Below are 27380 nucleotides of genomic sequence, written 5' to 3' on the forward strand. Positions count from 1 at the left end.
TTCTTATCAAACTGTCTGTACTGGGATATCTTGATTATCACTTCAAAAGTTTTTTTCTCTTACTTAATTGGCCTCTCAGAGTTGGTAAGACAACTCCCACCTGCTCATGCTCTCTGTATGTGTGTATATATATCTCCTCAATATATGTTCCACTCTATATGCATCCGAAGAAGTGGGCTGTAGCCCATGAAAGCTTATGCTCTAATAAATTTGTTAGTCTCTAAGGTGCCACAAGTACTCCTGTTTGTTTTTTCTGATAATAAGATGTCTCAAGCAGGGCACCCAAAATGAATGGCCACTTCTGAAAATTTTGGCCTAAATGCTTAGTCAGGCCAAATGTGCATTAATTTCAATGGGAATTTTGCATGATTTAGAACATCAGGATTTAGCCAAAAGTTTCATTTCCCTAATATTTCTTAGGACTTTTCTTGGACTTTGTCTATGGCTTTGTACCTATCCACCCATGAACGGCATAGGTACTTTCCACATGTTTCCACTGAATGTTTGCATCCTTGTTCTTACCTTCACTTGGCTCAGAAAGCATATTTTTTCTAATTGTGTCCAATTCAGCTGTCTTTTGTATTGTACATGTGTATCACGTATCTGCATTTTCTACTGGTAAATGTATTTCTAAATGCCTATGACAAGCAATTATTTGCAGAACAATTTCCCAGAAATTTAATATCTGCCCAATAATTACTACATTCAGACATAGAAAGGCTCAGAATTTTTGGCACTATAAGATATTTAATCATTCTAGCAACTTGGAAATCTTAAATCTAATTATCTTTGGGAAGATGCTTCCCCTATAAAACTGTAGAGATCCTCATGACATCAGTAAAACCTACTTATGCCAGTAGTAAACTTATCCCTTAGAGTACTAAATATCAGCACTAAATATTATTACAAATATTTGTCTTGGTCGGGGTAGACTATTTAATAAGATATTGTGCCAAATTCTGCTCAGTTACATGAATAAAACTTCAATGACTTCAATTAAAGTATACACAATCTACTTACTTGACTGTGGTGTAACCCCAGGCAAGCACAATTGGCCAGTGTGAAACTTGGCAGTTTTGATTGAGAAAGGGATATACAATTTACATGTGGATATTTTCTCTGATTTCAAGCAACACTGTTTCATCCCCCTGAGTTTTAAATAAGGACAAACTCAAAGTGAAGTCAAAACGACTGCATTTCACCTGTTTGTACATTGAACCCATGAGATTCACATGATTTCAGCCAGAGACTCCAGCCGGTAGGAGCAGAAGCAACCAAAGCAGGGACTGCTGCCCTGGTGGAGGGGGGGGGGGGAAATGGGTCCAAGTTGGGGCCACCACTGTCCCCATTACTTGCTTTGGATCAACAATAGTGCAGAGGTGATCCCCTGCACTCTGGGGGCACTAGGACCCAGGTGGTGCCTCTCCCTCCCCCCCCATTCCCAGTTTGGGCATAGGAGAAAACTGCAGAGAGGAGCTGGCCAGAGACTCCATCTGGTAGGAGCAGAAGCAGCCAAAGCAGGGACCTTCAGACATCCAGAGAACTTTCTACAGTTTTGACTGGGCTTTCTGTGTCCCGTACCTGACTGGCTGTTTACTCCAACCCCCCTGCTCCCTTTCATCACTCCAAACCTTCTACTCCCCTCCCAGTCTATTCACCAGAGCTTCACTCCACTACTGCCCCTCATATGCTCTTCTCCCCTGCCCTGTCACCCTAATTCCTTTCCTTTCCATTTAGCTACTCCCCTCTTAAGTAACCCCCCTCCCAAATATCCTGGAATTAACATGACACAGTTGCCACCATCACATTGTTCACTGTGCTTGTGTGTTTTACCCCTTTCCTCCCCCTATGTCTGTTTTATCTATTAGACTGCAAGCTTCTTGGGACGGGGACTGTCTACTGCTCTGTACAATGAGGCCCCACTCTTGACCGACCCTTAGGAACTACCATACAATGTTAAATTAAAAAAAAAAAAAAAAGATTCCATTGTGAAACAAACTGGCTAGGATTTCTCAAACTAGGTTAAAATTTAAAACTCACGTTAACACTCATGAATCTTAGACAATCTTCTGACAATCTTGTAAGGAAACCAGAAAGCCAGGTAGGTTTCTGGATCCATTGCTAGCATTTTGCACCACTCTAATCATGATTAGAAGCAGCAACCACTGTGGCATATTTAACTATGCTCTCTGTTTTCTCTGTTGTGTACTGTCCTGTTAAATTTCTAAGGTGTCTCTGATCTGCAGAGGCCAGCAGTCATTTTGCATTCAGTTCAATACAGACTGTCAGAGATGGCAAACACACACTGTGTACTCTCTGGTGGGGACTTTACTTCTGTTCTTTCTTGGTCTGTGGTTCTTAACCTAAGATTACAGACATTCTGGCTGAAAAGAAGTGCTTGTTTACTCTTTATGCATGAAAAACCATACAGATACATTCTTATTAAACTCTTCCCTCGCCACTCAATAAGATTCTTGGCAGCTGTTAAGTTATGAAAAAATAATAATTTTTGGAAGAAGCTTATCACTTCACTGCAGACATTAAAAACAACTATGAATATTTTTTTTTCATTTTGGGGGGGAAATTATCCTTTTATTAAAAACATCATAAGCCACATGTTTTATTTGATATGCTAATGTCAGTATTTTTGTGATTTTGTGTTCATTCATTTTGGATTCAAATACATATATAAGTAGCAAAGAAAAGTGCTACACATTGATAACTACCCTGTATTTGTGGAGAATGGTTTCTTGAATTAAGTAGTTCAAACTCAATCTTAACCAGTTAACGGCTGCCCAGTGTACCAGGATCACCTGTCAAAGCAAATGGGCTTAATCCAAAATCCATTAAAATCAGAACGAGTCTCTCTGTTGATTTCAATGGACTTTAGAACAGGCAGTTATTGACCTGCCAAATACTTCTGGTACATCCTGACAATCAATTGGTCTCAAAGCAATGTTCCTTTTCATTGGCAGGGTAGGAGTTCAGTGATAAAAAATAATGGAAATACGTAGCATTGTATAGCATTTTGAACATGCAAAGAGCTGTGCAGTTATTAACCAATTAATTCACAAGGAATGGTCTTAAAGATATTCTGCATTTGCCTTTGAAAGCTAGATAACTTTGTCACGGCTCTCCCTAAATTTAACATACAGAATAGGACAAGTAATAAATGTTATATAATTTGAGAGGGTCAGAGAAGAGTCATGAATATGATTAAAAGATTTGAAAAATGCTTTACAGAAAGACCCTGAAGGAGCTTAATCTAGTTAATTTATCAACAAGAAGGTCAAGGGGTGACTTTATTGCTGTCTATAAGTGTATTCACAGGAAATAGAAATTTGATAGTAGCCGGCTCTTCAGTTTAGCCAACAAATATATAACAAGATCCACTTGCTAGAAACTGAAGCTAGACAAATTCAGATTAGATATAAGGTGCTATTTTTAAAAAAACTGTGAGGGTAATTAACCATTGGACAATTTACCAGGGATTCTGTATCACTGGAAATCTTTGAATCAAGGTAAGCTCTAGTTCAATAACTATTGGATAGACTACCAATAACTTGACAGTTCCAAGGCTCCGGTATTATAAAGCAAGAGTAACCAGAGGTGAAAAATAATGTGGATTTATTCCCATATTTATAAAATCACAAATCCTGTTTGAACTTTATTTCCTCTGGGCCATTTTCTCAACCGACTGTGCGGGCTTGGAGTGAGGGGTTGGGTTACCTGACCCGTTAGTCTCAACTCTGATATACTCTTAGAAGAGAGGTATCCTATGATGTTTGACATGGTACTTTTCCACACAGTTGTATGTGTTTAAAGGTATATTATAGGTATCTCTTGTGGCATAAGGAAGAAAAAATTCTTATTTATATGTAAGTCCAATGGAATTTTATGGGCATAAAATGTGGATCTATCTCCTAGAAGTCATTTAAAGGGCAAGGTGATAACCCATGTGTGAAAAGACAATGTTTATATTTCACTCAAGTGAACAAAATTGCCTATTCTTAAACTAAGAGGTAATCTGGGTTTGACAATCATTTAATCCCTGAGTACCCATTTTCCTTTCTCTCATTAGCATAGAAAAGTTTTTTGTGTTAGCTTGATTATAAAATGTAATCTTTTGAAGATCTGCCAATCCTGGAATTGAACAGATGGAGAGTGAAAGAAATAATAGAATATGAGATCTAGTTTATTATACCTTTTTATATGAGGCTTCAATGGCTTCCCTGAAGGAGGAAGATGATGTGATTTTTACACGTCTCTTTCTTGAGAAGAAACCTGGGATCCCAGAAGAGCTTCTTCCAGAGCCAGTGGACGAACTATCACTAGCAGATTCAGTGTGCAGAGGAATTATATCCTGATAGAAATCCGATGCCACATCATCCTCTTCATTTTCCACCTAGAGAGGCAGAAATGCAAAACAAGCTCACCCAAAGGGTTGTTCATTAGATTATTATTAAATCATGAAGTTCTAAAATTTTCTGGGAGCAACACATTTGAATGTTTAACAATTGACAAAATGACAAAAAAAAGTCCATTCATTACACCAGGGACTGCTTTTAGAAGTTGATGGTTAAAATGTGCAAAAGGTATATGCACAGAAAGGCATTTGGATATGAAAATAGGTCAAATGGGTGTTTTTGCATGCAGTTATTCATTTATATATCAAATACATATTTGAATGTACAAGGTTTCAAGTGCAACTGACATGTCAGAATTTGAAAATGTGTCTGAAAAGCCTTAACACTATTTCCCACTTTCAACATGCTTTTCAAAGCTGTTGCTATTCAAAGGAGCTCAGACCTTCTGCAGTTGCAAGTCACTTCGTACATAAAAGGGATGAGACAACTGATTTGCGTAAAATAAGAAATGATCCACATTTTCAGCCCAAACTCAAGCAAATCCAAAATAAAACATTTTGGGAAATGGGAAAAAGTTCAGTTCACGTTAGTTGGTTGGGTTTTTGTCCATTTCTTGTTCTGCACACTGCTCCGCTCTCTGATTTAAGCGGGGAGCATGAGGGAAAGAACTGGAATACTATGAGCAAGGTTATTCTCATAGAATCTCTAGCCTATTTCAAACTACAAAGCACTGGAACCTAAGAGGGAGATTCTGGTCCAATGACCTTTCCAGCCCAAAGCATGTTGTATACGTGTATATATAGATCCAGATATACATACAGCACAATCCTCAAAACCTTCTCTAATTTGCTAATCTCTATTGGTGGATGAAAACTCACTATGTCATGAGGACAGCTTTGCAGAGACATGGAGCAAAACAATTTGCTTCTCCCATAATTAAACATTTCTGCACTCTTCTACACTTGAACCTGGATGGCTACTAAATCTACAAGCTGTGTACATGCAAATCCAGTTAAACTCTTTACATAGCGCCTTTGGAAGTGTGGTCTTTGTGCAATCACACCTCTTGTGTCACTGATAAAAGATATGGCCGCAGTTAGGACAAAATCTGCAATGTGGATCTCATCCATAGCGTGGACCTTGTTGCACACTTTGCCCTTATTCCATCGACAGAGCTGCCATTGATATCAATAAAGATCTGTAGTGATCTGTCTCCAAAGTGATGTAAAGTAACTCCTCACTTAACATCCTCCTGCTTAACGTTGTTTCAAAGTTACATCGCTGCTCAATTAGGGAACATGCTCGTTTAAAGTTGTGCAATGCTCCCTTATAACGTTGTTTGGCTGCCTGCTCTGTCTACTGCTTGTAAGATTCTGTGGAAGAGCAGTGACTTTACAAGGGAACATTGCACAAGTTCCTCTTCTCTGCCTCCTCTGCCTCTTTCCCAGCACTTCCCCCACTTAGGACTTTCTGGGAGGGAGGGGAAGGAGTGGAGATGCGGTGCTTTCCCGCTCCTCTCCCTCCCTCCCTCCCAGAAAGTCCTAAGCACCGCCAAACAGCTGTTTGACGGTGCTAAGGACTTTGGGGGGGAGGTAAGGAGTGGGGATGCGGCTGTTCCGGAGAGGAGGTGGAGCAGGGGTGGGAAGAGGTGGGCCAGGAGTGGAGCGGGGACAGGAAGAGGCGGGCCTGGAGCATCCCCCGGCAAAGTCGGCGCCTGTTCTTCTCTGGGGAAGCTGCCGCTGCGAAGGTGCTTCCTAGTGTCCTTGCCTGTAGCGAGCTGTGCCTGTGTGGAGTAAGCCAGGGGCACTTCCCAACAGTACTGTACAGTATATAATGCCTTTTGTCTGCCCCCCAAAATTTTCCTTGGAACCTGACCCCCTGTATTTACATTAAATATTAAGGGAAAATTGGATTCGTTTAACATTGTTTCACTTAAAGTTTTTCAGGAACATAACTGCAACGTTAAGTGAGGAGTTACTGTACCCTGGTCATAGCCCTTAGGTACTTTTCTTGAGTCATAATCTAGAATATATCACTACTTAACACACCCATATATCTCATATGGACATCTCATAGCAGAGCTGTTGTTTAGTGTCTTTACTCCTCAGACAGTACCTGAAAGCGGATAGTCTCAAGATTTGCAGGAACACGAAATGATTTCCTTGTGTCATTGCCTTTTACAGTTGTGCATTTTCCTCCATTGAATGAGTTATCAAGGATTTCTCCTCGGCTCTCTCCAGCCAGAAGATGAAAACTAGAAAGCAAGTAATTTTCAGAAGTTAAAAAGACATGGAAAAATAATAGGGCTAAAACCTGGTGTAAATCAACATAGCTGAAGAGAATGTAGGTTTACATCAACTAAGGATCTAATAAATGGATTTTATGTTGATGCTTTGAAAGAAATTCTTCCTACAAGAGTTCCGAACTCATGAAGAATGCATCTCAAAAATGCACCTATACTTTCCCGCTTTTCTCTCTCTGTTGATCCAGGACCCTATGTCACACCCATCACTGGGGAACTGGAATACCTAGGGCTGTAATGTTTGAAGAGGCTGCACATATATCCCCTCTGTTCTATGCTCTGGGTCTTTGGATTCAATTCTGGATTAGAAGCACTCTATGGCAGAAGAGCGAGTTGCATACAGTCACCCAGTAAAATTGTTCTTTTCAGCTGACAGTAGCAAACAAAACATAACTTTAAATGATGTTGGGTAAAAATCTAATCAAAGAAATTCACATGTAGTGCAGAACAAGAGATGTTTAGGGAAACATTCTCCAACCGACAGAAGAGCTCAGACACAATGTAACTGCACATTTCTGATGTGAGGCTGCCAAGAGGACCCATGGGTGGGCCCCGACCCCCCAGAGACTAGTGCTCTCTCTATTGCATCCTGTATAAGAAACAAGGGAATGCTGTGCCTCTGTGCTTAATTATATTCTTATAATTTTTTGATATTCTTAATAAAAAGATACCAGGTATTTGGTGCAGTTGGATTCACTAAAGTACCAGTGCAGCCTTCAGATAGTAACTACCTCATTTATGTAAATGTTAATGAGATAAAAACACCATAACCCGAAAAAGGCAAGCAAAAGCAATATACCCATTGCCCATTAACTGTACACTGGGGATGCTCTCATATCTCCTGTTGCACACGGTCTTTATCCGCCGACAGTCCCTTTCATCTGAGTTGTCCCCGCAGTCGTTCTCTCCATTGCACTCCAAACTTTTGGCAATGCAGCGACCTGTTCCAGAGAAACCGCAGAAGCAAAAATATTTTTCATACTATAGCTCTGTCCATTAGAATGAGGGTAAGACAGAGATGTTTCTAATGCTTCAATAATTAGGGGGTATGAGTCTGCAGGGAGAAAAGAACTCTAAGGAAATAACAGAAATGCCTTCGTTGTTCTAGTTGGGAGCAGCTTTTCTTGTTCTAATGGTTGTCCACATGCAGAATTGCCCCGGTTTAACTTAAGATTTGCCAAAAGCCTATGTGAACATACTGTCTTTGGTTTAACTTGGGCTTATTTTAATTGAGGAACAGGCCAAAGCTAAACCTCTACATAAGCCACCTTTAAATCTACTTAAGAGTGTCCACCCAGAACTTTGCACTAGTTCAATTAAACTGGTACAAAACAAGCCTTAAAACTCTAAAGAGCCATGTACACATACAGAGGAACCCATGCAAAGAATCTCTTCTTGTTAGAGCATTGCTGTTCTTCAGTAAACAGAGCTCACGCCCACAATCTGCCCTGGCTCAAGTTTCTTGCAAACACAATGAAGACAGAAGGAAGCAGCACAAAGATATAAAGCTCCTATTTTGTACACAAATGCCTTGGCAATCCGTTCTCTTTAACTTCTTTCCAAAAATCCACAAATGCATATGAAGGCTTTGGAGAGTACATACAGCATGTCATTTTTCAAATAAGTAGCCTATTACCTTTATTATTTTGATTTGAACATCTGATTTAGTGGTTATGGAGTGAATAGCACCATTACCATTTTCACACTGGAACTTAGTCCTGCAGTCAACTTCCTCTATGTTGCAAAGTTTAGTTGGGAAGCATCTCCGTGAATCCACCAATTGTTCAGTACAGGCCTGTCCCCTGAACTGAGATGGGCGCTGCAAGGACCTCACACGAAACTGAAAGGAAACAGAGGAAAAACAAAGGGTTATTTTTGTGTTTACCTATTCACTAGCTAGATAGTATTAATGAGCAGTGGGCAGAGCTATACACAGCTGGTTGCTGCTGACTAGAACTGGAGTTGCATGAATTGCATGGGTGTAACTCCAAGGTTAGGCAGAGCAGAATCAGACCCACTATGTATCTTTGTCTGCAGTCAAGATTATGTTTCCTTCTAGGCTTCATTGTTTGTGATTATTTGTGATCCATAACTGCATTACTATATTAACTAGGCCGAGTTCTATGCACCATCTCTCTGCCCAATCATTTGGAATTTAATTAGTCTTATCTTTGTATTTGTTTTGGAAATCACACCCTTCTGTCTTCAAGGTCATTTATATAAAGCTGCCAAGTATCATCCAGAGACCAGAGAGAGATTTGTACAAGGCTGGAGGGGAACGTGGATGGGGGTGGGGTGGAGTAGATTATCAATGCAAGCCAATTTTTTAGCTTGTAACAGAAAAATACACTGCGTCAATAGCTATGTGATTAAAAACAAGGCAGTATTTCATATACATGTTTCTAAACAAAAACTGAGTAAACAAGAGAGGCTGAGGGTTCTGTACCATAGGTGCTGGAAATAGGGATACTAGGGGTGCTGCTGCACCCCCTGGCTTGAAGTGGTTTCCAACATATACAGGCTTTACAGCTTGGTTCAGTGGTTCTGAACACCCCCACTCTACAAATTATTCCAGTACCCCTTTTCTGTACAGTTTAAAAAAATGCACAGTGAAGATATGAGTTATTGCTCCCTGAAGCTCTTGGTGTTTGTATGTGGGGCTGCTGCTGCTGCGTTTCTCGATTCCTGCTGTCCCTCTCTGTACCAGCTCTGCCTGGCTCTAGAGAGAAGATGGGGGCAGACTGATGGCAGAGCACCTTCTCCACACAAATGCCACATGAGCTAAATCATCTCCTAAGGAAAACATCCCTGCTTCCCCACACAACCCACTTGGGCAGAGCAGTTTGGTAGCCTGAGAAGCTGCAGGAAGCATGACTATCTAAGCACATAGATGTCTGAAGTTCCATAGAGCATACCAATTGCCTAACTGGACCAGCCCCATGGCCCATCTAACCCAATATCCTGTCTCAGACAATGGCAGCACCAGATACTTCAGAGGAAGGTGTAAAATGCCACAATGGGATAATCTGCCCTCCGTGAGGGAAATCCCACATGACTCAGGGCATCCATGAGATGGGCAAGCCATTATATGCTTTCTGGACTCACGCTGCATTTCGGCAGCATGGTTCTCTTAAGAATTAGCTACCTGGATTGGTTTCATCGGATTCTGAAATACCTTTGAAAATCTGACCTTAAAGATTTAATTAGGTGCCTAAATACTTTTGAAAATCTTCCCTTTAGAAGCAGAGTTGGAATGAATGTTGAAAGAAGCAGTCTTAATTCCCACTGCCAGACTAGGACAGTATTTGCACTCTTTTTATCTTTTTTTTAAATCCCATTAGAGTGGATGATCTGACCCCATCAATGTAATTATTCCCCACTTTAAAATGTATTGACAAATACTGTGGAATATTCATACAGCTCTGCCATTTTGGGGTGACCCAAAGAGACTTGTTAATTTGATGGCAGAATTTACTAAATCTATGGGAGACTTGTTCCTAATAATGACACTACCCCTTGAGAAAGGAGACTTGGCAGATTTGATGCCTTTTTGTATCAACATGTGTGTGACAATGATTTGTGATATCCCAACATGTTACCTCTCTCTCTATTCTGAGCTGTTTCTTTTAACTGACTCCCTTCTATTCCTGCCCTGATGCCAATTTATTATTGATTTCCCCTGTTCCCTTGGACTGTGCAAATCAGTTTGCCGTGTGGTTCAGTATCTGAAATGCAAATAAAACAGTCATTTCCTCACACTCACCCATCAAATTTATTTTTCACCTACTTGTTTTTTAACACACGGGTCACATTCCGACCAAGGACCAAAGTCTCCAAGCTGACAGTTGATAGGACATGCCTGCTCGTTACATGCCCGGGATTCCTGCTTTGTGCACACTTGGTCACAGAAGTTTTTTCTATAATAATCATCCACTTTTATTTGCCTAAAATGTAAAAAGTTAAAATGATTAATTTAGTTAGAGCCCTTTTAAAAAGTGGGAACTGGCTTCAAAGTTTGGATCCAGGGGCAAGCTTCTTCCAACTTTGGGGTGGGAGATGTTCACATCTGAGGTTTTTGGGTTCCGATCACTATAATGATTAGGGACAATTGTGAATTTGGATCCAACCCATCCAAACTTCCTCAGTGTTCAGGAGTTTACTGGAACAGGTCCATCTCTATGGCAAGGTGCCAGCAGATGCGAACAGAAAAAGATCAGATTTTAATACCCAGAGATAAGGAGCGGCTTCTGTGCAGGAAAGAAAGAGAAGAATCCAGTTGGATGATATACCAATGTAACAAGGAAACCTGTACCTCTGAAGTTAGGCACGATTTACCTTCTGTTGCAGAATTAAAACACTGATGCAGAATTCAATATTTACGAGACAAGCTTTTTTGAGACTGCCAAGTTTGACTCCTTTATATCTGTTCAAAGGCAGTGCATTGCAATGGCCGGACCTTCCAGCCAAGGAGCACAGCACTCTGTGAAGCTCATCAGTATCACTCCGGAGTTGGCTTGGATGATGGTGGGTCAGTCACATATATACTGCTTACTGGAGCAATGCAGGACTGAACCCATCATTACCAGAATAAATTAATATTGGGCTGTTCTATGTCCTCACTACAAGGTTCGTGAGCAAGAAAGATTCACTTGGAGAATCTCAATTTTTTTTAAATGTACTTTGTGATGAGATTTTAAACTTTTCATATCTATTCATCATCTTAAGACTGGAACAGGCCAACTGTTCTTTTTTCCTTATAGGTTATGGATGCAACAACTTCCAAAAGAAAAATAAGGATTTTTTTACACAGCATACTGCAAGTCCTTGGGTATTTTTAGATTTGCCAACCCCAAAGTGATATTTTCCTAACAGTCTACCTGAAACAGAAAAGTGAAGAGGTAAAATCAATATGGTAGTTCACACCTACCTTTGCCTGGTCTGGGTTCCATAATTGCAAGTTTTTGAACAGCTTGACCATGATCCCCAGGGGTAATGTTCACAGTAGCATCCCTGGCTGCTCTGAATCACCATGCCCAGGAGGATAAAGCACACGAATATACTCTTGTCCATAGTTTGAAGGTGTCCAGCTACACAAAAATGAACATACAGCGCAAGAGCAACATACATTGGAACATACACAGTTTTGTGCCCATCTCTTAATAAGAATTTGTTTTTCATTATCTTAATTTTGAAAGTGCAGTAAGGCAGAGATCTCATTCAAAATACCATGTAACTGACTCAGACTTCTGGAAAGTGATTATTGTTTAAGGGATTTATCTGTTAATATTTTAAGAACCAATCCTGTGTCACACAAGTCAATAGGAGTTTTGCCATTGACTAGAATGGGAGTAGGATTGAGCCCTAAATGAATATTTATAACACCATTTCTGATTAAGAAATTGTCTAAATCTTCATGTATGTGATCAATAATAATTTGATCCTGCTATCCTTACTCAGGGGTATTCCCAATCGGTATTTTGCTTGAATAAAAACAGGATTAGGAACAATAGTTGTTTCAAATTAAGCCTGAAACAATAGAACACTATCCCCTAACGAACCAAGATCAGATACATTTTGACCCTAATCCTTTGATGGGACTAGTCACAGGCTTAAAATGAACCATTGTGCTTAAGTGCCTTGCTGTATGGGGCCACTGTTTCTACAGCTTTTCCTTGCTACCTTGAGCACCATCAGATACATTTCAATTCCTGTTTTATTTCACTGGCCTGCCTGTGTAAGCTACAAACTCCCACTATGCCAGGCTCAGCAGAGAAGGAAGCCAGGGATGAATGCTGGCCTACTACTAATTCCTACATATCAATTAATATGTATTTGATGAGTGATCAGATTACAGAATGGTCCTTGGAAAATAATATTTAGAAAATATACAAAGCTCTTCAAAGTGTTACATCAACGACTAATCCCTGGAAGGAAGGTTGATTTTTGATAAAAGTATTATTCACATTTAACAGATGGAACAACTGAACACAGAAGTGATTTGCTAGTGCGTAAGTAGCAGAGCAGAGATTAGAAATTCTGGCTTTCCTGGAATCCCTGCTTCCCAGTCCCCTACTAAATCCAGTTATGGTACTTCCCACCTAAAAACGACCAAACTCTACTGAAATTCTTTTCATGTTACTTTGTTCATGCCTTACCTGTGTGCAGATAAAGGCTTACTTGTTCTGATCGGCTAGAGTATCTATAATAAATATGCTGACAATTACCAATGTTATATACAGTTTATGCACACTATAAAAAGTGAATTAATCCATTTAAAAGAAGTAGACTTACCCTGGTGCTTCAAATACACTGAAATCAAAAGATGGTTGGCTGCAAGTCAGTCAGTTTCAGTTTTATGTAACCTCAGCCGGGTTTGAAAGGTTTTTCAAAGCCTTTTCAAGAGGTGCAGAGGTTCTGTTTGTTGTAGTTACATTTTAATCAAAGATCCGCTGGTGGTATTATAGCTTTCAGACAAGCCAGCTGACTGTCAGCACCTCTGTGATTACCTTTAAAAATGTATCTTATGCTTTGGTGTTGTGCTGGGAATTTCTCTTTATACTATGTAGACCTTTGGGAATATGCAATTATTTTAAAGTGGTTGTTCAGAAACACACATATGCCCATGGATACACACACACACACACTTTTCCTACAATGTAGGAGGCTGAGTAATGCTTATTTGCATAACACTGTGCATATACAGAAAGGAATGAACTTTATCTTGCAGTATTGATACATTACCATGGTTGTGGGAAGGCTGATGGGGCATGGCCATCTTTAATATTAATAGCAAAACCCAGGGAAAAGCAGACATAGGATGATTTATTTAAACAGATAGTCAAATATAACAAGGAAGAAAATACGGTCACATGTGAATATATATATTTTCCTTTAAAGAATCACTTTAAACCTGTCTGGTTAGGTTCTCAGCTGCTCTAAACTGGCATAAGCCTAATACCAATTATGTCAGTTTACACCAGCTGAGAATCTGGTCCTTCATAGTTTATAGTGAGATATTTTTAGGCGGATTTGGTAAAACTGTTATATTTCACCAGTGGCAAAATAAAGCCTACTACGTGCACTCTTCTCTGGATTTTGATAAAGAAGCATTGAATATTAAAGTTAGCAAGACACATCCTTCCCCATCCCTCTTCCCATAAAGAGACTGTCATCCATTAAATAAACACGGTGACAGCATTACTGGAAGTTAAAGTCTGCTCTGTTCTTTACACAGAATTATGCAATGAAACAATCAACCTCCACATCTCAGAAAAATATCCCACTGTGTAGGAACGGGGCAGCAACTAATGCTCCTGCCCATACATGACAGAATAGCTACTACTCTTCTTTGGTATTCCTGGACTGCTACTTCTGTCATGAGGATGTCAGTTCCTGATTCCTACTTAAGTCAAATTAATGCCAAGTGTTGCAGATCTCCTTGATATGCCTGATGATATCTCCATACAATTCGGCCCCCAATTTGAGAACAATTGGTTTAGGTAGAAAGCTAGTGAAATTCCACTAAGGCGTGACAAGTTCCATAATAAATTGTATTAGTAAACACAAACTATAATACATAAGGGTCCAATCCAACAAAGAATATCAAATCCTGTATATTCTTCAGAAGGCCTTGGAGGGAAAGTTGATCTCCCAAAGAAGTCAAAGACCAAACAGGCAGACTACTCCAGGATTGAGATTATTTAAACTGCCTCTTTGCATCTGGTCTTGAACTGCTTCCACTGGACCTTCGGTGGACACAAAGACTAATGAGGGAAGTATGAGGCATGGGTAATTCTCCTTCATGACTACATCCAAGGGAAGGGTAGACTGATGAGTTTTGTGATGGAGCTCTCTATCTGGTTTGTTTAAAGCACAATTTCCTGAGGGAGGGTGTGATGGCTGCTCTGAACACACCGAAGAGATAGGGATTGCTGCTAGTGAACCACCAGTAACCTTCATTCCAGACACCAGAAACAATAGCTACATCCTCCCTAGTAGAACCATCACACTCTAGCAGTCACTTAGGGCCAGATTTACAAAGGCACTGAAAGATGCACTCATACCTAGTGGGATTTTCAATAGCCGCCCTAGGTGCTTAATGCCCGTGACTTTAGGTGCTTAACCTGTTTAGGCACTTTTGTAAATCCCATCGAGTGCCTATCTGCATCTTTAGGGGCCTTAAAGTACCTTTGTAATCCTGGTTATCACAGACTAGCTTCTTCCGGGTCCTAGGACTGCACTAGATTGTAAACAATTTTGGGCAGGGACAGTCCTTTTGTCCTGTATTGTACAGCACTAGGGGTCCTGGTTCATGACTGGGGCTCATAGGTGCCTGGATAATAGAACTAATATAGAAGAGGTGTTGAATAGTTGAGATGAACGTGTCCCATCACCACCAATTGCTCATTTTCCATGGCTCCCTTTCTTGCCAACCCAAGTTAATCTCTGGAATTGAGCGGTTAGCTAGAGAAAAGTGTAATTTTATTGCTACAACCCCTTTGTTGTTTTTTATATTACAGTAATGCCTAGATGCCCTAGTTGAGATTGAGGCTCCATTGTGTTAGGCACGATATGAACATAGTCACAGATAGCCCCTACCCTGAAGAACTGTCTGTATGAATAGACAAAACAGGCAAAGGGTGGGAAGGGAAACAGGGGTACAGAGATGGAGCTTGCCCAAGACCGCTAAGAAAAGTGAGGAAGAGAAATGAAATCTCTCAACTCCCACTACGGTGCCCTACCAACGAGAGAATGCTGCCATCCAAGCTTCCTTCACTCCCAGCTGAGTGGCAAGAATCTCCCCTCACATTAAAGATTACAGGACCCCAGACACACATTTCCAAGAAACTGGCAAAATTAAGCTCCAAGTCACTCATGTATTCGAAAAAACAAAAACAAAACCCACTTGGACAGTTTGCTGCATTTCATTATTTTTCAGTTATGGTTACAGCTTTTTTTTTTGTTTTGCCTCTGGTCTGGAGCAGTCTTGTTACAGAATTCGAGGATATAATTAGCAAACTGATGTTCTGTTGCCTTTTACCATATCATTATTGCACTGAATAAACTGTCATAAGAAATCAGAATAATTACCAGTCAGCCTGACTGATGACTGGGTGGGAATTGTGAAGTTCTTTGGAAAACACTTGCCTATTCATTTCACAGTGTATCCTTGACTGATACCAGTTTACTGATAAATATTTGGGTGGCCTACACTCAGGGCCGGCTCTAACTTTTTTGCCGCCCCAAGCAGCAAAAAAAAGCGCCACCCCACCATAACACCCTTCCCCCAGCGCCGCCCCGCCGAAACACCCCCCAGCCGAACGCCGCACTGCCGAACAACTGCCGCCCCCCGCTGCGCTGCCGAACACCCCCCGCGCGGAGTGCCGCGCAGCTGAACCCCCCCGCCAAGTGCCGCGCAGCTGAACCCCCCCCCTCACGGAGCGCCGCCAAACACCCCCGCCCCCCACCGAGCGCTGCCGAACAGCCCCTCCCCCTCCCGCCGAGCGCTGCGCCGCCGAAATCCCGCCCCCTGAAGAGTGCCGTGCCACCGAAACCCTGCCCTCTGCGGAGCGCCGCCGAACCGCTTCTGCCCCCTGTGGAGCGCCACACTGCTGAAGCCCCCCCCGTGCGGAGCACTGCCAAACACCCCCCACCCCCCGCCGCAGAGCGCCGTGCCGCCAAACACTCCCCACCGAGCGCCACGCTGCCGAACCCCCCCACACACACACGGAGCACTGCCGAACACCCCCCGCCGAGTGCCACGCCGCCAGAACCCCCCCCCCGTGCCGAGCGCCATGCCGCCCCCCGCCACCCCAAGATTGGCCGCCCCTTACCAGGTACCGCCCCAAGCACGTGCTTGGTTGCCTGGTGCCTGGAGCCGGCCCTGCCTACACTGTATTGTAAATATAATCTAAGTGTACAACATTAGGTATAGGTAAAACTCCACAAATTGTGAGTCTTGGTTATAACAGCTAATATTTGATGGATAAACCAACACTTTTCATGACTGACTGAGAAACTGCTTTTTGTGTTCTTTTATAATAAGAGAACAAGGAGTCACTCCAGATCTAATTTAAAATTTAAAATAACTGAAAGGAAATACCACCTCAGGCAGTCATCTAAATACCTTGAAAACTCTGGGCCATAGTCAATAGAGATGGGAATATGCAGCAGGCCATCTAGTCCACCTCCTATTATTGAAAGATTGTTCCTTGCAGTGTATTTTCTAGTACTTTAGATTAGAATCTTTTTGTCTTAATTTTAATAATTGTGATGGATTGGTCCCCCCTTCTGCGGTGCCACCTGATGTGCTGGAGTCCCACTGATCCCAACCGTTCCACCAGCCTGGGCTCCCTCACCCTGTTCCGCTGTGCCAGGTTCACAAGCCTTCTCCAGCGCGTGCACGCACACACACACACACACACACACACACACACACACACGTAGGGACACACCCAGTTGCAAATGGACACAGAGATCTGATTCTTCCCACACAGAGCTGCTTGGTGATTGCCTAGCACTCAAGTGTACACCTCCTTTGGGATGCAAACCCAAAATTATATTGTCTTGCACTGTATAGAGATCTATATAGCATAAGGTCATAAAAATCTCCCCCTCCCTCAATGTGCAGGAAGATATACACAGCTTTCCCCCCCCACCCCGCCCCATTATGAATTGCACAAACTGCACGTTTATTAACTGCAAAAGGTAAATTTTAAGTGACTATAAGAGATAGCAAACAGAACAAAGCAGATTACTGAGCAAACAAAACAAAAACACGCAAACTAGGTTGGATACATTAAAGAAATTGGCTACAAAAAGTAATTTCTCACCCTAAATGTTGTTTCAAGCAGGTTGCAGAGTTTCTTGAAGTGAAGCTGCAAGCAGTTCAGTTTACATCTTCAGGGATTCCTTTTACAGGCCTTCATTTCTTGCCTGGACTCAGTCCCTGTCTCCCCCAGCTTAGTTCCTTTGTTTCTTTGGGTGTTTTCAGCAGTCTTCCTTCTTCAGCAGGGAGGCAGTGGAGAAGAGCCAAGATTAACTTACTCCCCAGCCTTAAATAGGCTATACATATGGCGGGAATCTTTTGTTTCCTAGCCCACCCCCTTCCAGTGGGAAAAATACCAGCTCAAGATGGAACCCTGTACCAGGTGACATGATCACATGACCTTGTCATGTCAAAGAAGCATCCCAGGAAGCTTCTCAGAAAGGTAGGAGATTAGTATCTTCAAAGTTCTATTGTCCTTCTTAATGGCCCATCCAGGCTAATGGGGGAATGCCCACCAGACAGTAGGCATTCCCCCAAGTATACACAGTTGTAATTGTTACATAGCCAATATTCCTAACTTCAGATACAGAAATGATACATGCATACAAATTGAATATTCACATTCAGTAAATCATAACCTTTCCAATGATACCTCACATGACCCATCTTGCATAACATCTTAGTTATGCCATATTAATATTATAACAATATTTTTATGAAGAATATGGGGTGTAGCATCACAATATTCCTTTAATGAACTTCCCCAGTCATTTGGTTTTTCATCCAGAAATGACAAAAACAAACCCCATAATGCTCCCTAAATTCTGCAATAATGCTACTATAAGTAACTTTGCACCAAAGCTAGGGAAACGGTTTCCTGATTTTATTAAGAAAAAACCTTCTCACAGTTTACTGAGAAATGAAGTGATTCTTTGGGCAAATCTAGGAGAGTTTCAGGGTAGTCCTAAATGCAGTGTGGCTGAGAGCTCCTCTCAACAGGCTCTCACCTCTTCTCTCCCACCCTTCATCTCGTTCCACCTACTCAGAGGAGACACAGTGTCCTGATACCTCTTACCCTCACCCTGATAGCCAGCTGGCTTGGTCCCCTCATCCTACATGTTCAGGGGGAGGGGATTTGTAAGGTCAGTCTCCTCCTCCTCCCCAAACCCTTCAAGCATTTTGTGGCAGGTAAGTGGGCTAGAAGCAGGGAAAAGAGACTCTTCTAGTCCCACTATCTCTCGCCTTTACATAAACCTGGGATTGAGAGATAGGACAATTTCCTGTGGACTAACAAAGTGTTCCTGGAACATTGCTCTGTCTCTTTCATCCTTTTGCATTAAGACCAGCCAAAATAGTGACAGTGAGAACTTTCCCTAGCTATTTATTGAGAAGACTGGTGTTTGAGAAGCTGGGAGGTAGTGGGAACCCTTTTTTCCAATCTGAGCTTTATGTTCTAGGAGTCGGGCCATATAGCCCAGATGGATACACTGCCAACTCAAGTAGCCTTTCAGTTGAAATGACACACCCTTTTTGACTTCCAAATGCTTTAACCGCCAGAACAGAAACTGTGACTGGAGGTTTTTTTTTTTTTTTTTAATACAGTTGCCAACACTTTTCTTAGTTGGTAGATGACTACTAAGCGTATCTGATCAGCTATACAATTTAATGGCAATACAATTTATTGTACAATCATGCAAGTCAGTCATCTGTGCAATCTTTATATAAATGACTAATTTAATTTTCCATTTGTACATTGAATATTAGAAAACTGGACTTTTTAAAGCTTAAATCAATAATACTTTTTAGACTAAGCAGAATTTTTTTAAATGAAGGAAAAGAAAAAAACTCTAATGCCCATCTGGTCAGTTGGAGTTTAAATTTACTATACCATGCCTTGTACTTGACAATTTAGTGGGTCTTTTCCCCATTTTTAAATCCTTATGATCCTATGTCCTCCCATCATAAAGTGTGTTGAAATAGAAATGTGCAAGCACCTTTAAGCATGAAAGGCTTTCTGACAGCCTCCAATATTGAAATGTTTTGACATATCCTATAACAGGAAAAGTGAACCATAAAATATCTTATTTATTCTATCCATCATCGGGTCTTCTGTTGACAAGGGTGACATTCTCCCCCGGGCACTTAGAAGGCCAACTTCATACTCTGTCATACTTTAGTCAGTTATATTTTCATGAATTTGGACACACATACTGCTTTCTCCATGATATCCTCAGTACCTACAACTGAGCAGAAAGACAATTCATAGCTAATAGAAGGGGGTGAGAGGAGAAGCATACATTAGCACTGTCCCCAAGTTATTCATTTGGGGAGGGAAATTTTTATTAAAGGTTTATGCTGCAGGATTCAGATGTTGTATTGTGGGATTCAAAAGCTTCAGAATATAATTGGTGTAACCCAGCCTGGAGGTGTGGCTGCAGTCTTCTCCCTTTTCTCCTCAAGGTTATAGGTCCTGGGTTCAAGGGCACCTGGTGCCTCCATCCAAGGAACCCCCTCTATCACCATGCCTCCATGGGTCACAACTGAGAATACCAAATTCAGGACAAGCTGCTGGGGAAAAGGAAAGACACACCCCAAAACTGGTGGTTATTCTCCCATGAGAAATACCAAACCAGCAACAAAAGAAAATCTCGGTCTCACCACACTGGCTAACAAGAAGTCAGATATGCAGATTCCTTAGGTATTCCAGTTCTGGATTCAACACGCAGACACTAGATTTAACGAGGAGTGGTTATTTAAAACCAATCCCATTCAAACAAAAGGGTTCTTCTCATCCCAAAGGACCAGCCACATATCAGGTCAAGCAAACTATCTTTTGATGGAGTCTCTTCCCTCCCTGTGGGGCTGGCCTCTGGACGATTCTTTGGGTCTTCATTTTGTGATAATCTTTGTATCTCTGTAGACTGTCCCTGGGTGTTGTGTCTGCCAGCTCATAAGGGTTCCTGTTCCATCAGATCACTTGTCCCTCTGGCGCAATCACCTTGTATGACCTGATTACCACTGCACCCATCATGATTCCTTTAGTCCACTCCTTTTGCTGTCTCTCTAATGGCTGGATCGTCACAGGGCTGAAAGGTCCTTGGCTGACCTGTCATACTCTAGTGCGTGGTTTCTTTGATTGTTGATCATCTCCTTTTGGCAGAATCTCCATCCTTCTCACTGCAACAAGTGTCCCCTCCTTGGTAGCAGGGCTTTGGTGCTTTGCCCCATCAATGTCTGTACTGGACTGTTTTGGTACCCCTGTAAGGGGGTTATGCTGTGTGCTAAAAATGGTAACAAGGGGTCTGATCCACAAGAAACAACCTTGTGTAACAGCCTCTTGGAATCCGCGCTGATTTCACCTTACCATCACTCTGTGGGTATGCTGGGGAGGAGGTCTGATGGTCAAACTCCTGTTTCCATGCATGAAAATTCCTTGAATTCTTCTGAGGCAAATTGGGGTCCATTGTCAGTGAATAAAATGTCTGGAATGACATCTCTCTGAAAGTGGACCTTCAGTTTGCCAGACACTGTCTTGCTTCTTATATCAGGCAGGGCATCAACCTCCTAAAATTTGAACAGTAGTCCACTATAATCAAGTATTGTTTTCCATTGAGGTAAATGACTCCACTCCCACCTATTCCTATGGTTGGGTGGGCAGCCCATGGTGGTTTCATAGTCTCTTTCTGCTGGTGACTAACACATGACTGGCAGGAATCACACCCTTCTATCAAGGAGCACAGTTGTGTATTCAGTACTGGTCAGTAAACACAAACTGGAATGCCTCCAAGGCAGCTATCAATGCCCAGGTGCAAAACGTATTTTTTGCATGACATCCTTATGTAATGAGGTGGGGACAACAGCTCTCTGTCCTTGAAATACAATTCCATCCGGCACACATTTAAAAATATTGTTTGCTCCTACCAGTACTTGCCTTCTGGCCATGTACTAGTATCACTCTCTTGACAGCCTATAGTTAGATGTCTCCCTGTTGAAACTGGGAGATGAATCCATTAACATGCTGCACTAATGTCCTGACCCCCATTCCACCAACTCCCTGATACTAGGTATAAATGCCTTGCTCAGGGTGTCAGCTAATACCAGTAGTTGTCCTAGACAATATCCACCTGGAGGCATGTCAATGTGCGCTGCAATCTCTTTCGAGCACTATGATGGGGTTTTGCCATGGTTGTCTCTAAGAGTTTGTGGGCTGATTGCACCATGACTGGGTGGGTATAGATGTACTGATGGAATTGCTCCACTCCAGATCCCACAACCATAAGCTCTTTTTCTATTTCGGTATACCCTTGCCTGCCGCTCCTGCAAAAGAGCTACACCCATTCCTTTCTCAATGCATCACACCGGTGTGTCAGCTTCAATCCTGGCTGGTAGTGCTTCAGGACAGAGGCTTCTGTAATATCATTTGTTTCAGCACATTAACTGCTTGCTGTTGGGAACCTGCCCAGTTCCACTTCACATCCTGCCTTGTGAGCTGACATATGACTTGGCCTGATGACTTCTTACCATCACCCTTTTGCTTACCCGGGCTGTACTGGCTTCTGCAGGTGCTATGATACCCCTGTGGTGCTGACTTTTAAGCTCCTTCATATTGGATTATGTAGTACCATTGGAATTCTCCTTCATGGTAAGCATACAGGTTCCACTGTGGGGTCTCCTTCGAGCCACAGCTTTCCTTTGAGGCACTCATTGCCTTTGAAAATATTCCCATGTGCTTTTAAAATGGTCTCTATTGGCCATGGGACTCCATCTTCTGCTTCCTGCACTGCAGCTATATAGTTCTGATGCTGTGCCTTGATCAGATTCAGATGCTTGTATGGTCTGCGGTGCCTACCATACACCACCACAAACTTCAGTTGGTACAGTCTGTTATTTTCGGGTGAATTACTATGAAGTCACATTTTCTTATGGGCTGCATTATGCCATCATTGCACATTGTGCCAGCGGTTTGTAATGGGTGTATTCAAGTCCAATTCACTCGCAGAATCTCATTGCAGGAATGAGATCTCATGCCCACTATCCAGCTGAAATTGCATGGGACATTTTCCTATTAACAGTATCACATGCATGGAGGTTGGAATTGTCCCTTGTTACTTTCCTGTCCTGACAGCCTGAACCTGCTCTTGGACTCAAGGAGAAAGTCATGATGTCATTGCTCTTGTCTGATGTGCCCTCCCCCTCTTGTACAAGACTCACTTAATCTTTCAAATCTTCTTCTGCTCTTGCACACACAGCTAACATGATTCAACTTGCCACATTTCTTGCAGTGCTGTCCTAGCTTTAGTCATTTCTCCTTTACCCACTCATGCGGTCTCCCTCAGCAAATGCATTTCAGTATAGGTATGGAATCCTGCCACCTGCTCTCCTTCGCTGTAGTCTCACTACGTGTACTTCTGGAGTTGTTGTGCCATCTAGAACGTGCATCCTTTCTCTTTATGTTTCCACTGCATGCCTGTGAGAGGGTGCTCGGAGGGCTGGGTGGCCTACAGGTCAGCGCACCCAAACCTCTCCCCCGCCTACGTTAGGGCACTAGAGGTGCCTGTTCTTGAACCTAAGCCAGGAATCATCTGCTCTCCTCCTGCATCTGAGCCTCAGCCCTTAAGGCTGACTCATTGGCAAAATACTTTCACTGGTCCTGCAGCCACAGCTGTGCACACGGGCCATGCTTCAGGAAAACACTGCTTCCCTGAATAGGGAAAGTCTTAAGAATGTGCTTAAAGTTAAATATGTGCTTAAGTGCTTTCCTGAAGACCAGAGGGGTAGAAGCAAGGGGGAAATAAAGAAGCTGAAGAGTACAAATTAATTTTTCAAGGAGCAACATTGACATCTGCAACAGAGAAACAATTGCCCTTAGTCTGTAGCATGGAGCAAAATAAGAAGCGTTAGGCGTTATCTTCAGGATTCCATTGGGAAAAGGGTGTGCGGGGAATAGCCTGCTATGGAAATTCAGAAGACAAGGAAAATTTTCAAAGCAGAATGTCTTTATTCTCTAAAAATATGCCCTCAGGTCACTTGCCCAAGGAGGTCAATGCCAGACCTGGGGAGAGAACTCAGATCTCTTGACACTCAGCCCTGTGCCCTACTGTGTCCCTGGGCAACACTACTTTAAATTAAATGCAGTTAAATTCAAAGTGGCTAAATTGAGCAAAAACAAACTACTCCTCTCCCCACATTCAGGAACAATCAAAGAGAGGCAGGTCTTGATTTGAATATACACAATGCACTTTGTAGCACTGAGAAGCAGACTCATAGATTTTACGGTCAGGTGGAGTCATGGTCATGTACATTGACCTTCAGCATAACGCAGGCCATAGAACTTCACCCAATAATTCCTGTATTAAGCCCATATCTTGTGGCTGACCTAGAGCATTTTGTTTTGGAAAGACATCCAATCTTGATGGAGAATTCATATCCCTTGCTAAGTTTTTCCAATAATTAATTACCCTCACTGTTAAAGAAAAAGAAAGAAAAGAAAAAGTAGTGTCTTATTTCTCATGTGAACTTATCTAGCTTCAGCTTCCAGCCATTGAATCTTAGAAGTGAACATTTTCAAACACTTTCTAAAAAAAAGTATTCCCCCCCCCCTCTTTTTTACACCTCAACTAAAGGAGGCCTTTCCCTCCCCACCCCCCCAGTACTCTGTGAAATCCTACATCTACTTCACTTTGCAGGTTTAGTGCTCTGATCATTCAAGCTTCAGAGAAAAGAAATACAAAGAGAATGAGACTCCAGCTTTAAGTCTTCCTTAATCTGTAATACTTTCAGTCTCTTATTTTATCCCTTCTTCATTTCACAGATCAAATGGAGTTCAAATTATCTCCCTTCACTTTCAGTCATTTAACTAGATTGTGTCACCACTAATGCCCACTGACAAACCAGCTCAGGGAAGAACAGGGGATGGATCAAACTGTAAACAAAGCACTGTGACTTTTCCAAAGACAGGTAAACACATCTAATCTGCCATGGACTGAAATTCTGAGAAATCTAATTTATCTACAGCAAAGCAAGAAAAATAAAAGTTATGGAAAACCTCAAATTCAATTTACCTGTATTTGTAGGACATTTTACTAATAGATCTTGATGGCCCAATGTTTCTTCAGCTTTCCTTGAAAAGTTTTGATTTTTTTCCCCTCAAAACCCTAAAATTTTGGGTGAGACTGGCTGAATTTTTCAGGTTTGGGGTTTTTTGTTTTGTTTTCTTTAAACAGCAAGTTAAATTTCAACAGAAATATTCTAGTGACAGAGATTTGATTCCCCATTTTTTGCCACGATTTTCACCTCTCCCTTCGCATCCATTTTCATATAAAACTGGAGGCCACGGTAAAAACCTGGTAGTACTAATCTATTCAGCAGAGATCTATGCTAGTAAGGGCAGTGATACAGAATGGGGCTGAAAATTTGGGGGTCAGTACATAAGACTCCCATAAAGGATCAATTATGAAACATTTAGAGGAAAGGAAAGTGATCAGGAACAGTCAGCATGGATTCACGAAGGGGAAGTCGTGCCTGACTAACCTAATTGCCTTCTATGATGAGATAACTGGCTCTGTGGATGAGGGGAAAGCAGTGGATGTGTTTCCTTGACTTTAGCAAAGCTTTTGATACGGTCTCCCACAGTATTCTTGCCGCCAACTTAAAGAAGTATGGGCTGGATGAATGGACTGTAAGGTGGATAGAAAGCTGGCTAGATCGTCGGGCTCAACGGGTAGTGATCAATGGCTCCATGTCTAGTTGGCAGCCGGTTTCAAGCGGAGTGCCCCAAGGGTCGGTCCTGGGGCCGGTTTTGTTTAATATCTTTATTAATGATCTGGAGGATGGTGTGGACTGCACTCTCAGCAAGTTTGCAGATGACACTAAACTAGGAGGCGTGGTAGATACACTAGAGGGTAGGGATCGGATACAGAGGGACCTAGACAAATTAGAGGATTGGGCCAAAAAAACCCTGATGAGGTTCAACAAGGACAAGTGCAGAGTCCTGCACTTAGGACGGAAGAATCCCATGCACTGCTACAGACTAGGGACCGAATGGCTAGGTAGCAGTTCTGCAGAAGAGGACCTGGGGTCACAGTGGACGAGAAGCTGGATATGAGTCAACAGTGTGCTCTTGTTGCCAAGAAGGCTAACGGCATCTTGGGCTGTATAAGTAGGGGCATTGCCAGCAGATCGAGGAACGTGATCGTTCCCCTTTATTCGACATTGGTGAGGCCTCATCTGGAATACTGTGTCCAGTTTTGGGCCCCACACTACAAGAAGGATGTGGAAAAATTGGAAAGAGTCCAGCGGAGGGCAACAAAAATGATTAGGGGTCTGGAGCACATGACTTATGAGGAGAGGCTGACGGAACTGGGATTGTTTAGTCTCCAGAAGAGAAGAATGAGAGGGGATTTGATAGCAGCCTTCAACTACCTGAAGGGGGGTTCCAAAGAGGATGGAGCTCGGCTGTTCTCAGTGGTGGCAGATGACAGAACAAGGAGCAATGGTCTCAAGTTGCAGTGGGGGAGGTCCAGGTTGGATATCAGGAAAAACTATTTCACTAGGAGGGTGGTGAAATACTGGAATGCGTTACCTAGGGAGGTGGTGGAGTCTCCTTCCTTGGAGGTTTTTAAGGCCCGGCTTGACAAAGCCCTGGCTGGGATGATTTAGCTGGGAATTGGTCCTGCTTTGAGCAGGGGGTTGGACTAGATGACCTCTTGAGGTCCCTTCCAACTCTGATATTCTATGATTCTATGATTCTATGATCAATACGTGGGACCATCCTCTTCATTAGCTGGGGAACAGTGTTTTGGTAAATACCCCAAATGCCGTGCTCTGAGCAAGAAAGGCCAAGCAGTGTAAGAGAGCCAGTGGTTCAGAATGCTGTGATACACCCCTTATTGTGAGGCAGTGTGTGTGGGAGGACACTGTGAACAAAGGACAAGTGATGCAACTAATCATTTCCTGTAATGGACAACCCTGCAACAGTTTTATCGCTCGGTACAGAGGCAGCTCTGGAGAGAGAGAGAGAGAGAGACACTATCCTGTGCAGCTGCATATGAGTGTTATTGAAGTAAGTAATTACAAGCTGCCAGTCACATCTTATCTCTGGGGGGGAGAGCTGAATTGGAGGGGTGGGGTGGAACATGCCCCCTACCATCTGCTGTGGGTTTACATTAAAGGATTGTGGGTTGTAATCAAAACGTAACTTAACATGATTTCAGATTTTTTCCCACCATACCTGGAAGCATTTCACCGGCAGAGAACTACCCTTATTGCCCACAAGCCAGCAAGATGCCTATTCATTCTATAGTCTCTGAAAGCCTAAAGCTCACAGAAATAGTGACATGGTTTTTCCCTGACAAACACTCCTGCCAAAGGAAATCACATCCTCTACATTAGTGGTTTTCAATCTTGTTTCATTTGCAACCCCCTAAAAAAACCTTTGAGTGGAGGTGCAGAGCCCTTTTGAAATCCTAGACAGTTTGTGGACACCCAGGGTCTTTGGACCACAGGTTGAAAATCAGAACTCTACATACTCCATGCAAAGAGATGAAGTTGGGACACTAGGGGGCACCTGCCAGGGACAGCAGACATCCTCTTAGTGCTGGATGGTGCGTACACACACATACGACAAATATATGTCTAAGAGGAGGGCTGAGTCTCCCCTGTGCATTTATAGAAACAAAAAGGGAGCTCACTTTGCAGCCCTCGCTGCAGATATGGCAACAGTAGATGTGGCTCAGGGAGGACAGGGCATTTTGAACAACCAGAGCTGGCCTTAGAATTTTGGGGAATATTTTCTCCAGCCTCTTTTCCAATATAACCACTTACTGGCCACAATTGCCACATCATGATGTGCATGGCCAGCTTAAGGTTTTTGGTGAGGGTCAGTGAGATGATTCTGGGAGTGATGCTCCAAGCTTTAACCAATCATTTAAAAGGAAGGGGACAG

The 27380-nt window shown here is 42.4% G+C and overlaps 1 protein-coding gene across 2 annotated transcripts in view; it reads right to left on the reverse strand.

Moving 5' to 3' along the window:
- C6 (complement C6) overlaps positions 1 to 13291 on the reverse strand; it is a 37865-nt gene extending 24574 nt beyond the window's left edge. The window contains exons 1-8 of one of the 2 annotated variants that reach the window (XM_065550037.1): positions 12961 to 13023; positions 12825 to 12868; positions 11597 to 11756; positions 10457 to 10613; positions 8365 to 8509; positions 7469 to 7610; positions 6483 to 6621; positions 4205 to 4405 (exon numbers count right to left, since the gene is read on the reverse strand). In XM_065550037.1, the coding sequence (XP_065406109.1) occupies positions 4205 to 4405; positions 6483 to 6621; positions 7469 to 7610; positions 8365 to 8509; positions 10457 to 10613; positions 11597 to 11739 (927 nt within the window). In that variant the 5' untranslated portion in view covers positions 11740 to 11756; positions 12825 to 12868; positions 12961 to 13023. Of the gene's footprint in view, positions 1 to 4204; positions 4406 to 6482; positions 6622 to 7468; positions 7611 to 8364; positions 8510 to 10456; positions 10614 to 11596; positions 11757 to 12824; positions 12869 to 12960 lie in introns of both variants that reach the window. The other variant, XM_065550036.1, reaches the window with a different exon arrangement.
- Between the last annotated feature and the right edge of the window lie 14089 nt (positions 13292 to 27380).

Source organism: Chrysemys picta, chromosome 6, assembly GCF_011386835.1.
Source record: "Chrysemys picta bellii isolate R12L10 chromosome 6, ASM1138683v2, whole genome shotgun sequence".
Taxonomy (NCBI): domain Eukaryota; kingdom Metazoa; phylum Chordata; order Testudines; family Emydidae; genus Chrysemys; species Chrysemys picta.